At 42.2% G+C, this 13,160-nt stretch overlaps 1 protein-coding gene across 1 annotated transcript in view; it reads left to right on the top strand.

Annotated features, from left to right (window-relative positions):
• Nucleotides 1-13,160, top strand: part of LOC118668195 (collagen alpha-4(VI) chain-like) — a 103,200-nt gene that overhangs the window by 77,065 nt on the left and 12,975 nt on the right. The window contains exons 27-33 of the mRNA XM_036332649.1: nucleotides 1,134-1,169; nucleotides 1,274-1,336; nucleotides 2,621-2,683; nucleotides 4,027-4,059; nucleotides 5,013-5,049; nucleotides 5,719-5,730; nucleotides 5,823-6,316. Coding sequence (XP_036188542.1) covers nucleotides 1,134-1,169; nucleotides 1,274-1,336; nucleotides 2,621-2,683; nucleotides 4,027-4,059; nucleotides 5,013-5,049; nucleotides 5,719-5,730; nucleotides 5,823-6,316 — 738 coding nt within the window. The remainder of the gene's footprint in view (nucleotides 1-1,133; nucleotides 1,170-1,273; nucleotides 1,337-2,620; nucleotides 2,684-4,026; nucleotides 4,060-5,012; nucleotides 5,050-5,718; nucleotides 5,731-5,822; nucleotides 6,317-13,160) is intronic.

Genomic DNA, 13,160 nt, shown 5'->3' with positions numbered 1-13,160 from the left:
AGAGTTAATCCCACTGTTCCCTACAAAACTACACAATCTAGCCCCTCTGTGAACTCTCTGACCTCATTTCATCCTGCTCCCTCACCCCAACCCCATCCTGCTTCAGTGTTCCTCAAGCATGGCACACTCTTACCTCAGGGTTTTTAAAAAATACGTTTTTTTTTATTGATTCTTAGAGAGAGAGGAAGGGAGAAGGATATAGAGAGAGAAACATCCATGAGAGAAAGACATCCATTGGCTGCCTCCTACACGCCCCCTACTGGGGATTGAGGCCAGAACCCGGGCATGTGCCCTGACCAGGAATCGAACCAGGGACCTCTTGGTTCATGGGCTGATGCTCAATCACTGAGCCACACTGGCTGGGCTTGCGTCAGGGTTTTTTTTTTTTTTAAATGTTCTTCCCTCTGCCTGAAATGCTCTTCTCCCAGATGTTTGCTTGGCTTGCTTCCTCAATTTATGCTGGTCTTTGCCCTAATGCCATCTTTACTGAAAGGCTTTGTCTGACCACCGTGTATAAAATAGTGTCCCTGTTCCCCCCATTTACCCATGTCATTCTTTGTCCCTTAATCGCCTTTCTGGAATAGCATTGATCTCTTCCCGATGTATTATACCTCTCTTCCTCACTAGTGGGCAAGTTCCGTGATAGCAGTGGTGTTTGTTCTGTTCACTGCTGAATTCCCAGTGCGTAAGGAAGTGCCTGGCACACAGTAGGTGCTAAATAAATGTTTGTTGAATGAATAATTGCTTTGCGGTGTGCCTTTGATCTGACAATGAGGATCTGCTTCCCAGCAGTCAGTTTGATGCTCCTTCCCTCGTTTTCCAGGGGATGGGGCCTCTGGTTACTTAAACTGATAGGTTAAAATGCTTAAGAAGGCAGTTTTATTACACATGTATCAAGGAAGGTGAGGGATTTGTAAAAATCATGTGCGAGTTGTTTCACAATGAATTGTAGGAATAAAACATGGCCACTTGAGATTAGCTCAAGATAATGTTTGATATAGTTGTTTTTTCTGGTTCCTGTTTGGGCCTTTACTTCAAAAAGTTATTATCCTCCCCCCCCCCCCCCCAAGAATGCCAAAGAAAGATATAACAACATGACTTTAAACAAGACCATTTCTCATTTCGGACCCTAGGGTGAACCTGGATTTCCTGGCTATCCTGGCACACAAGTAAGAAGATAGCTTCCCAGGCCTGGCAGCTGGTATGCAGCATGTGTCATTTGTTTACGCTTATTTTTCTTTACACTCAAGGTTTTGCTTTTGGTTCTATCAAGGGAGAAGATGGTGACCCAGGCCATCGAGGAGAGAAGGGGGCAAAGGGAATCAGAGGGAAGAGGGTAAGAATCAAAGGAATTTCCCAAGATCTAGAAAGGCCTATATCATGACACTCTACTCAGAGGAGCATATTTCCATTGGTTTATTGGGCTTCTTAGAAGGAAACCCAGGTCATCCTCAGGCAGGCACGTTGCACACCCTCCTTGGGCTCACTCCCCACTGGATCCCACTCTTGTTTACCTTCTGAATGCAAATGCAGCTCCCCAACCATAACAGAAAAATCCAAGTTGGCGTTTCAGTTATGCAATATCAACCTTTAAAAAATAAGTTTGGAGGCACGTCTAGATATCCTTTGGGAATGGTATTGTTTTAGCTGCAGAGAAAATGTTGCTGTTTCTTTGAGATTCTTCTAAACCTTAGCCTTTTCTTAGCTTTTTTAGGACTACACTCTCATGAATGTGGCTGCCATCTTGGTGGACTTTGAGTTGTATTTTCACTGTGCTTTATAGAGTCTACCATTAAAAATATATTCCTTCAGGGACTGAAGATTCAAGCTTGAAGAGCCCCAATCACTAGCAGCTCTTTTTGGAAAGAGTACCCCTGTGGATATCTAAGACCTTGGTTGTGTTTAGCTGGTAGACATTAGAGAGCAATGTCTGATGTGGGAAGAGGACATGGATCAGTGTTCAGTGGAAGAAAAGAGGATGTATATATTTTTAGGAACTCAATAATTGGTATTTTTATACACTGGCAAGGACATAAAGAAAAATTTGATCTGTGCTTAACTTGGCTTGCTACTGGCTAATATTGCCCTGCTCAGCTAAACCTAACTCTCTGATTTCTAATCTGAAAAGATAAAACATCAATTACATGCAAGTAATGCTATGTCAGTTCAAATACCTGTAAAATAAGCAGCGAATCCATGATTAGCATACACCTTTTCTCATACATTGAAGACCAGAAGGGGGTAGAAGAGCTTTTTCTTTCTCTTGATGCCACACCTTCAATGCATACTTGATGCATCTTTTAATTATGTGATCTGGAGGCTCAACTGAATACGACATCCTTTAAGGCTGTTTGGAAATATGTATACATGTTGATTGGAATTAGGTATGTGTGTGTGGGGGGCGGGGGCGTGTGGGGGTGGATTTAGATGGTTCCCATAGAGATCCCTTCTCTTTCTGGTTTCTGTGTCTCACTCTACTGATCACAGTGCATAAACTAATGGGTCTATAGTAGACTCATTGTACCTTCGGTATAATGACAACTTGATATCTCAAAGTGATGACTGTAATAAGAGTTATATTCAAGGTGGGAAGCTTATTCCTGTGGTTGGTCATTTTTAGGGTAATGCTGGCTTTCCAGGATTTGTTGGAACTCCAGGTGACCAAGGCCCTCCAGGACCACGGGTAACATGGACTCTTCTCTTTCTCTTCTTGTCAACCTTGTGTAAAAATGAATAAAGATTTGATAAGAGGCATCTCTAAAAAGAAATGAACATTTGGGACACACAAGAGCATCTATTAGGGAATGGGCCAAATTTGCTTTACATTTGCTTCAAGTCCTTACAGAGTATATTGATTCAACATAAATGTTTCACTTGGAAGATGGGGAAGATATTAGAGTGGCTGGAGATGTATGAATCTGTCATAATACATAAACCCATACATAATACTCACTGGAGAATGCGTTTATCAGTGTCAATAAGATGAGCAACAACATTTATGCCAAAACTAGAAGGAAATCCTAACATAAGAGACATTTATGTACTCTTAACTGAACTGACAATGTTGCAAGCCCACAAATATTTTTCTAATTCCATGGAAGGTCATTTGGTATGAAAGGAAAGACTTGGGGCTATTGTCATTTTGCCCCATGGCTCATCCTAGAGTGAGTCAGCCATGGGTTGAGCCTAGTGGTTTCACTACTGTGAAGGTACAACAAAGTCACAGAATAAAAAAATCTTAGCCCTAGCTGGTTTGGCTCAGTGGATAGAGCATTGGACTATGGACTGGAAGGTCCTAGGTTTGATTCCGGTCAAGGGTACATGCTTGGGTTGCTGGCTCGATCCCCAGTAGGGGGTATGCAGAAGGCAGCTGATTGATGATACTCTCTCATCATTGATGTTTCTCTCTTTCCCTCTCCCTTCCTCTCTGAAATCAATAAAAATATATTTTAAAAAATATCTTAGAAGGATCACCCATGCCCATTATGCAGGTGAGACTATGAATACAAAGGTTGAGATTATAGTGACCTGCTCAAGGTCACACATTATTACTCCCTTTAGAGTCTAAATAAGGCAGCTCTCATTCTGAAGGGTCCAGGGAAGATTTGTTAAGTTCTTAGGCAAAGGCAAGGTGGTGGTGGGTGGCTGGAGGAGAAAGGGCAGAGGAGGACTGGGTTCTACTTTAGAACTGTTATGAATGACCCTGAAATCTTGAATGGCCTTTTTTCCCCCTGAATTATATCCTAAACTGTGGCTTTGTATCAAAATGACTTGATCTTCTAAAAGTTATGTACCATGTACCTGGGCCTCCCTGACTCCAAGGTCTGGGACATACCTCCTAGGCACCCTGACCTCCTTTTTTAAGGGGTCAGACAGAACTTCAGGGCCAGGAGTGAAGGGCAGAAGTGGTCCAAGAAGGGCAGAAGTTCACCCTGGTGAACTTTATAAGAACCTCTTGCCAACTCAGGATAAAAATGTACTGGACCTCAGAATTTTGCATCTTAAATCTGTTTCTGTTCTTTCCAGGGCATCAAGGGCCCCAGAGGCTTGGCAGTGATGGTAAGTGAATATTTTAATTCTAAACTGCATTCTTTTCAGAACACAGAGCTTTCCACTTTGACAAAACAGAAATCTATAAAGATTCTTTAGTTTTGCCTCTTATGACTTCTGTTGGTATTTTATAGACTTTACCAAATCAAATAAAAAGAGTAGAATAATATTTTGAATCCTGGAGGGGATCTGGATGTTTTTGAGTAATACCCGTTGACATGAAAGGAAAGACTGAGGCCACGCCCCTACACAATATGCCTTTTTGTGAAGTTCAAAAATTGCTTATAAAGTATTTATAAGCCAACATACAGCACAGCCCTGGGCTTTGTGTCTCATGGAACACCTGGAAACAATCTCAAAAGTTATGATTTTTTTTTATGTTCCAAGTACAAACATACTATTGGTGGGTGGAGGGAGGAAGTGGGGACAACTGAGGAGCAGGAAGTGAAGGGGCTGAGGAAGAACAGGACAGAGAGGAGGGGATCAAAGGAATGAAGCACAATTCTAGGGGAGGTGTTAGGAGTACCTGTCTTGGCAGTCATTCTAAAGAAGTGTGCCAGGATTTGCTAATATAGAGATCCAAAAATTGAAGGCATTTCTCTGCCTTCTGTGCTGAGATTCCTGGGTTTATACTTTTTCAAAATCAGATTTGAGTCCTTTGCTTTGTGAGGCAGATAAAAAAAGAAAAAAGAATTCCTCTTATCTATCTCTCTCTAATAATATAGGCATTATCTGTATGTAAAATATTTTATAAGTGCTTTAAAATACCCACGGGATCCAGAAATATACCTGCTAGATGGTTTTAATTGCTGTAACAATTTTCATGTTTTCTGTGGCAGCTTAAAAGCTTCAGATAGGGACTGATGATATCCACATGACATTTCTAAGTCACCAGGGTGAGGAGGAATATACTTCAAATTAAATGCTTTTTCCTTTTTTCTCTCTCTCCATCTTTCTAACAGCCTTGTGAAATCGTCGATGTCATACGAGAAAACTGCCGTAAGTTGTTTGAAAAAGGCTCAAAAGGAGCCAGTGGTGTGAAAAGAGGATGAATCATGGATTGGGGACATAAGTCACTGTGGATTTGACTGAGGTTGGGAGGCACCATTGTCCATCATGAAAGGCTCCTATAAATAAATATATTTAGGTCGGTCCCCACTTGGATAACTAATCTTCCTCAGTGTGGCCTTAGAAATGAAATGGTCAAAATGCGTATCATCTCAGTATGATTCCACTGTATGGTATGGTAGCCCATGAAATGCAGTGGTAATTGCACTCCTGCATGACTGCATCTTGGTGTTTCTTATCACAAAGCAGGCAAAGAGAAGCTTTGTTCTTTTGTTGTTGTTTTTAATCTTCACCTGAGGATATTTTTTTCCATTGATCTTTAGAGAGAGGGGAAGTGAGGGAGGAGGAAAGACAAAGAGAGAGAAACATCGATGTGAAAGAGACCAGTTGATTAGTTGTCTCCCGCACATACTCGACCAGAGCTGGGGATCAAGCATTTAACCTGAGCTACATGACCTTGACCAGAATCGAACCCAAGACCCTTCAGTCTGCGGGGCCCATGCTCTAACCACTAGGCAGAAGCACTCACATGGAAAACCTACCACTACTCATGTGAACTAACAATGTCCTCTTTTCTCTCCAAAATAATTTCCCTTCCAGCGTGTTCAACAGGTAAATAATATATTTTTTTTTCTTATTCACTCAAATCTTCACTTGTTAGAAGCATTGCAGAAAATCTTAAATCCATGTTTCCATGTGTCAAGGTGTTTCCAAGTGCCCAGTGTTCCCGACCGAAGTGGTCTTTGCCTTGGACATGTCAAATGACATCTCCGACTTGGATTTTGAGAGGATGAGAGACATTTTATTATCTCTGTTGATGAAGATGGAAATAAGTGAGAGTAACTGCCCAAAGGGTGCGCGAGTGGCCATCGTTTCATACAACGACAAAACAGATTACCTGATTCGCTTCTCGGACTACAGGGGGAAGCCCGCCCTCCTCCAGGCAGTCAGGAAAATCCGCCGGGAAAGGCCATTGGGCAGCAGGAACCTTGGGGCCGCCATGAGGTTTGTGGCAAGGCATGGATTCAAACGTGTGCGCTCGGGCCTTCTCATGAGGAAAGTGGCTGTGTTCTTCCAGGCGGGCTGGGCCTATGATGCGGAGTCCGTCAGCACGGCCACGCTGGAGCTCGGTGCGCTCGACATCACCCCTGCAGTCATCACCTTCACAGAGGAGCACAACCTTCCGGATGCCCTGGTGGTATGTGGGGGAACCCCTTGGGGGGCAGGGGAACTGGGTCAGTTAGTACATGGTCCTTACCTCTCCATCAAGGACCACAGGAGGAATGAGAGCTGTTCAAGGGAAGAATTTCCCAGAAATTGATGTGTATGCATAGAGGGTGTATTCATTATGGACTCTGCTATTCGTGCTGGCTGGCCATTCTTGAGCACATACTTCGTGCTATGTACCTCATAAATTATTTAATTATTCCCCAAACTCTGTAAGTTAGGTTTATGGTATATCTCCATTTCAGAAATAAGAAAACTGGGGCTTGGAGACGTTAAGTCTGTCACTGAAAGTCAAGTATCTAGTTGGTGGCAGACTGAGGTCTGCCTTCAGAGCTTATGTTAAACCACGGTTGTAAGTTGTTTTGTGGGGGTCCACAGGATATAATTTTCTTTTCTCACTTGGGTCTAGAAAATACATATCCATAGAGGAAAGCAGATAATGTGGACCGATTTTAAGTGAAGAGCTGGTTGGGTTTTTATATGTTTACACCCCAATATATGTGCTATTGGCTGGGGAGTCTAACTTGGGGATGAGACCTTACACTTCTCAGGGCAAACCTTCACAGTTTTTATAGCCCTCTGAAATCTCAGCTGCTGGACGGGGTGGGGGGGGGGTGGACGGGGGGTGATGGTTGTGGGTGGGGCGGGCAGCCCTTTCACATACCCTTCCTACCAGTCTCACTGTGGCTTCTTCTGTAAATCCTTGCTTATAAGATTTATTTTCAGCTAGTCTTCAGTTGGTTATTCAGGTTGATTGCTCTATATTTTAATTGTAATTCCAGTTTGGTCCTGGGAGGAACTGAGTGTAACATCCACCTACTCCACTCACCGTCTTGGATCTAAGTTGCTATTCTCTACTTAAGAGCCTCCCAGAGGCTTATGAGTGTCAGGTTGAGCCATGTGACATTGCCAATATTCAATTGTTTTTGACTGGAAAAAATGGAAATGTCATATCATTCGACCTAATAGCTAATGAGTTTGGCTGGGCTAGACTACTTCATTTTCTTTGGAGGTTGAGTGTGCAATAGCAGCAGTAGGTGAGAGATTTTGTTGACACAGCTGTGAATATACTTCTAAGAATCAATAGATAAAATTGTGACAGCTTGAAAACTGATGGAAAGGATGGACAGATATTTTGGGCTTTGAGAAACAAAGTTAAAATGCAGAGGGTGCATTCCTTGTTCAGGGTACGTCCTTTTTGCCTAGCACAGTGGTTCTCAACCTTCTGGTCCTTTAAATACAGTTCCTCATGATGTGGCCCAACCATAAAATTATTTTTGTTGCTACTTCATAACTGGAATGTTGCTACTGTTATGAATGGTAATGTAAATATCTGATACGCAGGATGGTCTTAGGTGACCCCTGTGAAAGGGTCATTCAACTGCCAAAGGGGTCAAGACCCACAGGTTGAGAACCGCTGGCCTAGCAGGATGTCTGGACAGGGATGGGTTAGTGGGGATGGAGGCAACTCTCAATGACCTCCTGAAAGGAGTAATAAAGGCAGAGTATAAACAAATAATGGTTTACATTAGAGATGTAGGTTTTGTCTTTGACTCTTTCATCAATAATGAGGTGACTTTGGAAAAGTCACTTCAACTTTCTGAGTTTCATTTTGCTCAGCTCTAAAATGGAGAGGGTCACAACTAGACATTATCTAGGCTTCTTGCCAGGTGTAACTATCTATTTTCTGGATGGCATTTCCCTAATGATCGGAGAGTGATATGTAGGGTAAAGTTACATCCCTCAAATGCTCATCAGTGCTGCTGTCTGAGAGCAGACAGTACTTGGATCTGATGTAGAGACGATCCTTTCCCAAGAGGTTCTTGCCCTCTTTGTTGCTTTAGGTTCCGAGTAACAGGATATAGTGGCTTGTGAGAAGAACTTGCCTGCTTACATATTCATGGGCCTCATTCCTGTCACTTCTATCTGCTCTCCTCTCCATTTCTTGGACATATTCTTGCCCCAGGATGCTGGGACACCACTCTGTTCCTTAAATTTAACAATTTAGAAAGGATGTTAAATGGTGCTTGCCAGCTCAAATGTAATAAATGACCTCATTTCTGGTGATATTAGCAAGGAGATAAACTGTGAAAACGAGAACCGCCTTTCAGGGCCTTTTAGAAAAATCTTCATTTCTTTACAACTGGGCATATTGCAACATTAACCTCCCCTATCCTGGGCTCTATTTGTAGGGGAGTTCAGTTAGGAGAGTGTGAATTTCCTGTGACTTTTCTTCTGAATGATCTACCTAGGGCTTTCCTTGACTATCTGTGGAGACTTTGTCTTTTACCTCTATATTATTTTATTTTTCAGATCAGCACCCAGATGCTTCTGGCAAAATGATGGTTATTCAATTTGAAACAATTATATAAACAGATGCCCTAACATCTCAGTCCATTTAAACATGCTTGGAGGCTGTGGGTATATTGAAAAATTCTTTAAACCATCCATTGAGTCCTCTCAGCCCTGGATAAAACAGTATTACAGCATTTGGACTATTTGAGCCTAATCCCATTGTCAAGAAGTGTCCAAGGGTCTCAAAACATGACTTCATTCACCCAATTTTTTTTAAAAGTTAAAAACCAGGGGATTACAGGAAAAATGCAATTTGTGTGCCAGATTTCAAATTTAATTTTTCTTTATAAAAAATATAGCATATGTTCCCTTGAAACAATACCTAAGAAAATAGCTCATGTTTATTGAGCCAGGCTCAGTTCTAAGATCTTCCCACTTATTGATTCACTTAATCCCAGTGAGATAACTATTAATATGGGCTCATGTTTTAGATGATGAAACTAAAAGACGTTAACTTGCTCAAGGTTTGGAATTCCCATTAGCAATGAGGTTTTAATTAAGAAGTCAAAAATAGGAAGAGAGTTTAGAAGTTCAAAGTTCTTTCCATGCATTAATTTATTTTATCTTTACAGCAATACTATGAGATAGATCTATGAACTGGCCCTATTTCTATTTGTGTATTGTTCTCAAAAAAACAAACCCTAAGGAATGGATTTGGATTTCTGACTATCATGAAGATAAAAAGTAAAATGAGCTTTAGAAGATGAAAATACAGGGGTGGGCAAAAGTAGATTTATCTAAGTTGTGAGTACACACAATCATTCTTTTTTTAAAAAATATTTTTTAAAAAATTGATTTTAGAGAGAAAGGGAGAGTGAGAGCAAGAGAGAGAAAATTGACATGAAAGCATCATATCCATTGGCTGCCTCCTACATATCCCCTACTGCAGTGGTCACCAACTGGTGGTCCGTGAGGTCCAAAAGGTTGTCGACCGCTGCCCTACTAGAGATCGAGCTCCCAACCCAGGCCTGTGCTCAGACGGGGAATCAAACCAGCAGCCTTTCAGTGCACATGATGATGCTCAATCACCTGAGCCACAGTGTTCAGGGCAACAGAGTTTATTCTTGTATTATTATTTATTAGTTATTGTATTATTTATTTGTATTACAACTGCAAACCTCCTTTTGCTTTCCCCTATGTTAAGAGGAAGGCCAAAGAGAATCTGGGGTTTTTAAAAATGTTGGTATAATTTCAGAATTCATAAAAGTTGATATATATACATATTTTTTTCTTTTTCTTTTCTTTTCTTTCTTTTTTTTTTTTTAAAGAAAATACTGGGTTGTCCAGACAGGCCCTTGCTGAGGCCTTGGGGACTGCTGTTTTCTGTTGGATTGTTACTCCCCTAAAGCCAGGATCAGCAACTGAGGAGCAAATTAGGCAATGAAGCTTCAAACTAGGGCTTTGTCTCCAAAGTTGTTTGGACATATTACTTAGCACTGGAACCTCAATTTATTCACCCATAAAATAGGGATAAGCTCACAGGTTTGTTGTGGGAATTGTAAGAGACTAGAGGCCCAATGCACAAAATTCGTGCAAGGGGCTTAGCCCTCACAGCCCCGGCTACCTTAGCCCTCACAGCCTCGGCTTTGTCCAGACAGTTATTCTGCTGTTTGGTCTAATTAGCATATTAGCTCTTTATTAGATAGGATAGTACTACAGGGACATCTGACACGTTCTATGTGCATACTCAGTGTGAGCCATTATTATTACCATCTTCTCAAGGTCCTTAAGAGGGCACCTTGGCCCAGGAACTGTTAAATTGGATAGCTTTTATTTGGTGAGTGCCTATGGAGTTCCAACTGCCATGCTACATGCTTTTCATGTCTTGCCATCTTAACCCCTCACCACTCAAAATGTCATCCTGGGACCAGTCACACTAGCATCACCCAGGTGTGTGAGAAATGCCAAATCTCAAGCTCTACCCCCAATCTAATCAAATAGGCCCTGTCTGTGTTTTTACTAAGATCCCCAGATGGTTTGCATAAATGTTAAATTTTGAGGAATGTTGGTATGATCTCAATCATCCTACAAGTTAATAATGCTAGTCTACATTTCCAGAGGAGGTAAGGGAAGGTCAGAGGTGAAATGACTTGTTCTAAACTACATAGTCCTGGCATTGGCTTTCCCATATGTCTGGTTCCCTGGTCCCACCCCGCTATCCAGCAACCTCAATCCAATGCTGACCCCTAATATTTGCTGGGGAGTCCAGGAAGACCTCATGGCAGTCTTGGTGGGACCATGCCAAGTGGCAGGAGCCCAAACTGGACTCAAGCTCCAGGGTCAGTCACAGGTTACATGACTGTTCTCTTCTGTGTCCTTCCCTCATTTTTTCAGTTTTCCCTCCTTGTTCCCTGAGCCCTTACCTCAACTGGATGCCAGATTTTTTTCTAACTCTCCCTCCTTAGGGTCCAGTTAGCTCTTCCTCTGCCAAATTCTCCTCCCCAGCACTTACTTTCTATCCCTCTCCTCCCTTCTGTCTAAGCCAAAAGTACCCCCTTACTCACTCCTAGGAATGAACATTGTCCCATGGCCTCTGGCAGCTGAATACAACAGCTGAGACCCTGTGGGTCTCTCTAACTCAGGGCCTATGGAGAGTTTTTTAATAGTGAGGGCTCAGGTTCGAGGGTTGCCTATATCCTTTCAGGAAATGTCTTTCTGTTTATTAAAATAAAAGAGGGTGCTAATGTAAATCCATGTGCTTCATCTTCTCAAACCCCTTATACTCCTGTCTTTAGCATACAACTTGTCCCTATAGAGCACAACTGGATATTCTATATAATAAAAGCCTAATATGCTAAGTGTCCGACCATTCGACTGTTCAGCCTGTCGCTATGATGTGCACTGACCACCAGGGGACAGATGCTCCAGTAAGTTAGTTTGCTGCTGGGGTTTGCCCAATCAGGACTGGGCAAGATGGCCCTATTGGCCCTGATTGGAACTGGGCTAGAGGGGCTGGACATACTCTGGAGCCCTCCTGTGGTCCCTTCCCAGCCCTGATCATGCACTGGTGGGGTCCCTTGGCCTGGCCTGTGCCCTCTCGCAATCCGGGACCCCTCAGGGGGTGTTGGAGAGTTGGTTTCAGCCCGATCCCTGCAGGCCAGTCCGAGGGATCCCACCGGTGCATGAATTGATGCACTGGGCCTGTAGTTCAGGAATAAAGTTGGTTGAGAGAATTCCCAAAGGTGCTGATTCAAACTTTAGTAAAGCTTTGAACCTTGAGCAGATCAGTTGGTTTGTATTTGAGGTACTTAAGTTTTGAGATTTCCTTTTCTGGTGCTGATGGGAGTTTGCAGAAGACATTTAGAGACTGTTTTCTCTCCTCACTCTGGGATTCCCTCCTAACACTGTCTCTCTGAAGTTTCTCAGGAATTATCTTGTCTACTTCCTTATCAGTGACGAGGACCATGCTGGCAAGTTCAAAGCCCAAGTAATTAAATGTTAATGAATAACAACTAAATACAAATGAATCTATACTGAATCATAGTTTCCCTATGGACTTCCATTGTGTTTTTGAATACTTGTTCCCACAATTTTATTTTTGCAGGAACAGGAAAAATTTAAACATGATCATAAAATTATTCTTCCTAAGAAAAGTTTTGTGTTTTTTTAAAATATATTTTATTGATTTCAGAGAGGAAGGGAGAGGGAGAGAGAGATAGAAACATCAATGATGAGAGAGAATCATTGATAGGTTGCCTCCTGCATGCCCCACACTGGAGATGGAGTCCACAACCCAGCATGTGCCCTGACGGGAATCAAACCGTGGCCTCCTGGTTCATAGGTCGATGCTCAACCACTGAAACACGCTGGCCAGGCAGGAAAGTTTTCACAAAGATGCAAGCTTTTAAACTATTCCAATTCATTTGAATCTGGTCATTTTCCAACAAACCGAAAAACAGATGCACAAGTGCATTCTCTTAGCTGCTCAAGAGTATAAGGTAACACAGTGTCCTGAACTTGAGACACGTACAGAAAACAGTAATTGTTGGAACAGGAGGAAAACGTAGCAGCACCGAGTCCTATCCTAAATCTCTGTTGCTGAGGAAACTGAGGCCAGAGGCTTGTCCAAGGTCACATAGCCAATTACAGTAGATCACAGACTAGGACCTGGGTTCATGACACAAAATCCATTTGTGCCACATAAACTTTTTTTTATGAATCACTCCTTTGTACACACTTGGGAACTATTTGAACTTGTTTTGAAGTTCTTCATGCTACCTTAAAATTCACATAAATTCTACATTTTTTTAACACACTTCACCCGTGTTTCCTGGGATTTGAAGATAACGTATCCTAACTTAGCATTTCCCCAGAACTCTTGGGGTAAAAATCGATGTTCCTAGGGTTATCTAGTCTTCTCATATCTCTTGGAGCCCTGCCGGGGATCCTGATTTCAGAAGCCTTCCGAATTGCCTCATGTGATTTCCAGGAAAGCTAGCCATGTGTGATATGCGTGCCTA

Source organism: Myotis myotis, unplaced genomic scaffold (genome assembly GCF_014108235.1).
Source record: "Myotis myotis isolate mMyoMyo1 unplaced genomic scaffold, mMyoMyo1.p scaffold_m19_p_13, whole genome shotgun sequence".
NCBI lineage: Eukaryota > Metazoa > Chordata > Mammalia > Chiroptera > Vespertilionidae > Myotis > Myotis myotis.
This window is presented reverse-complemented; position numbering and strand designations above follow the sequence as displayed.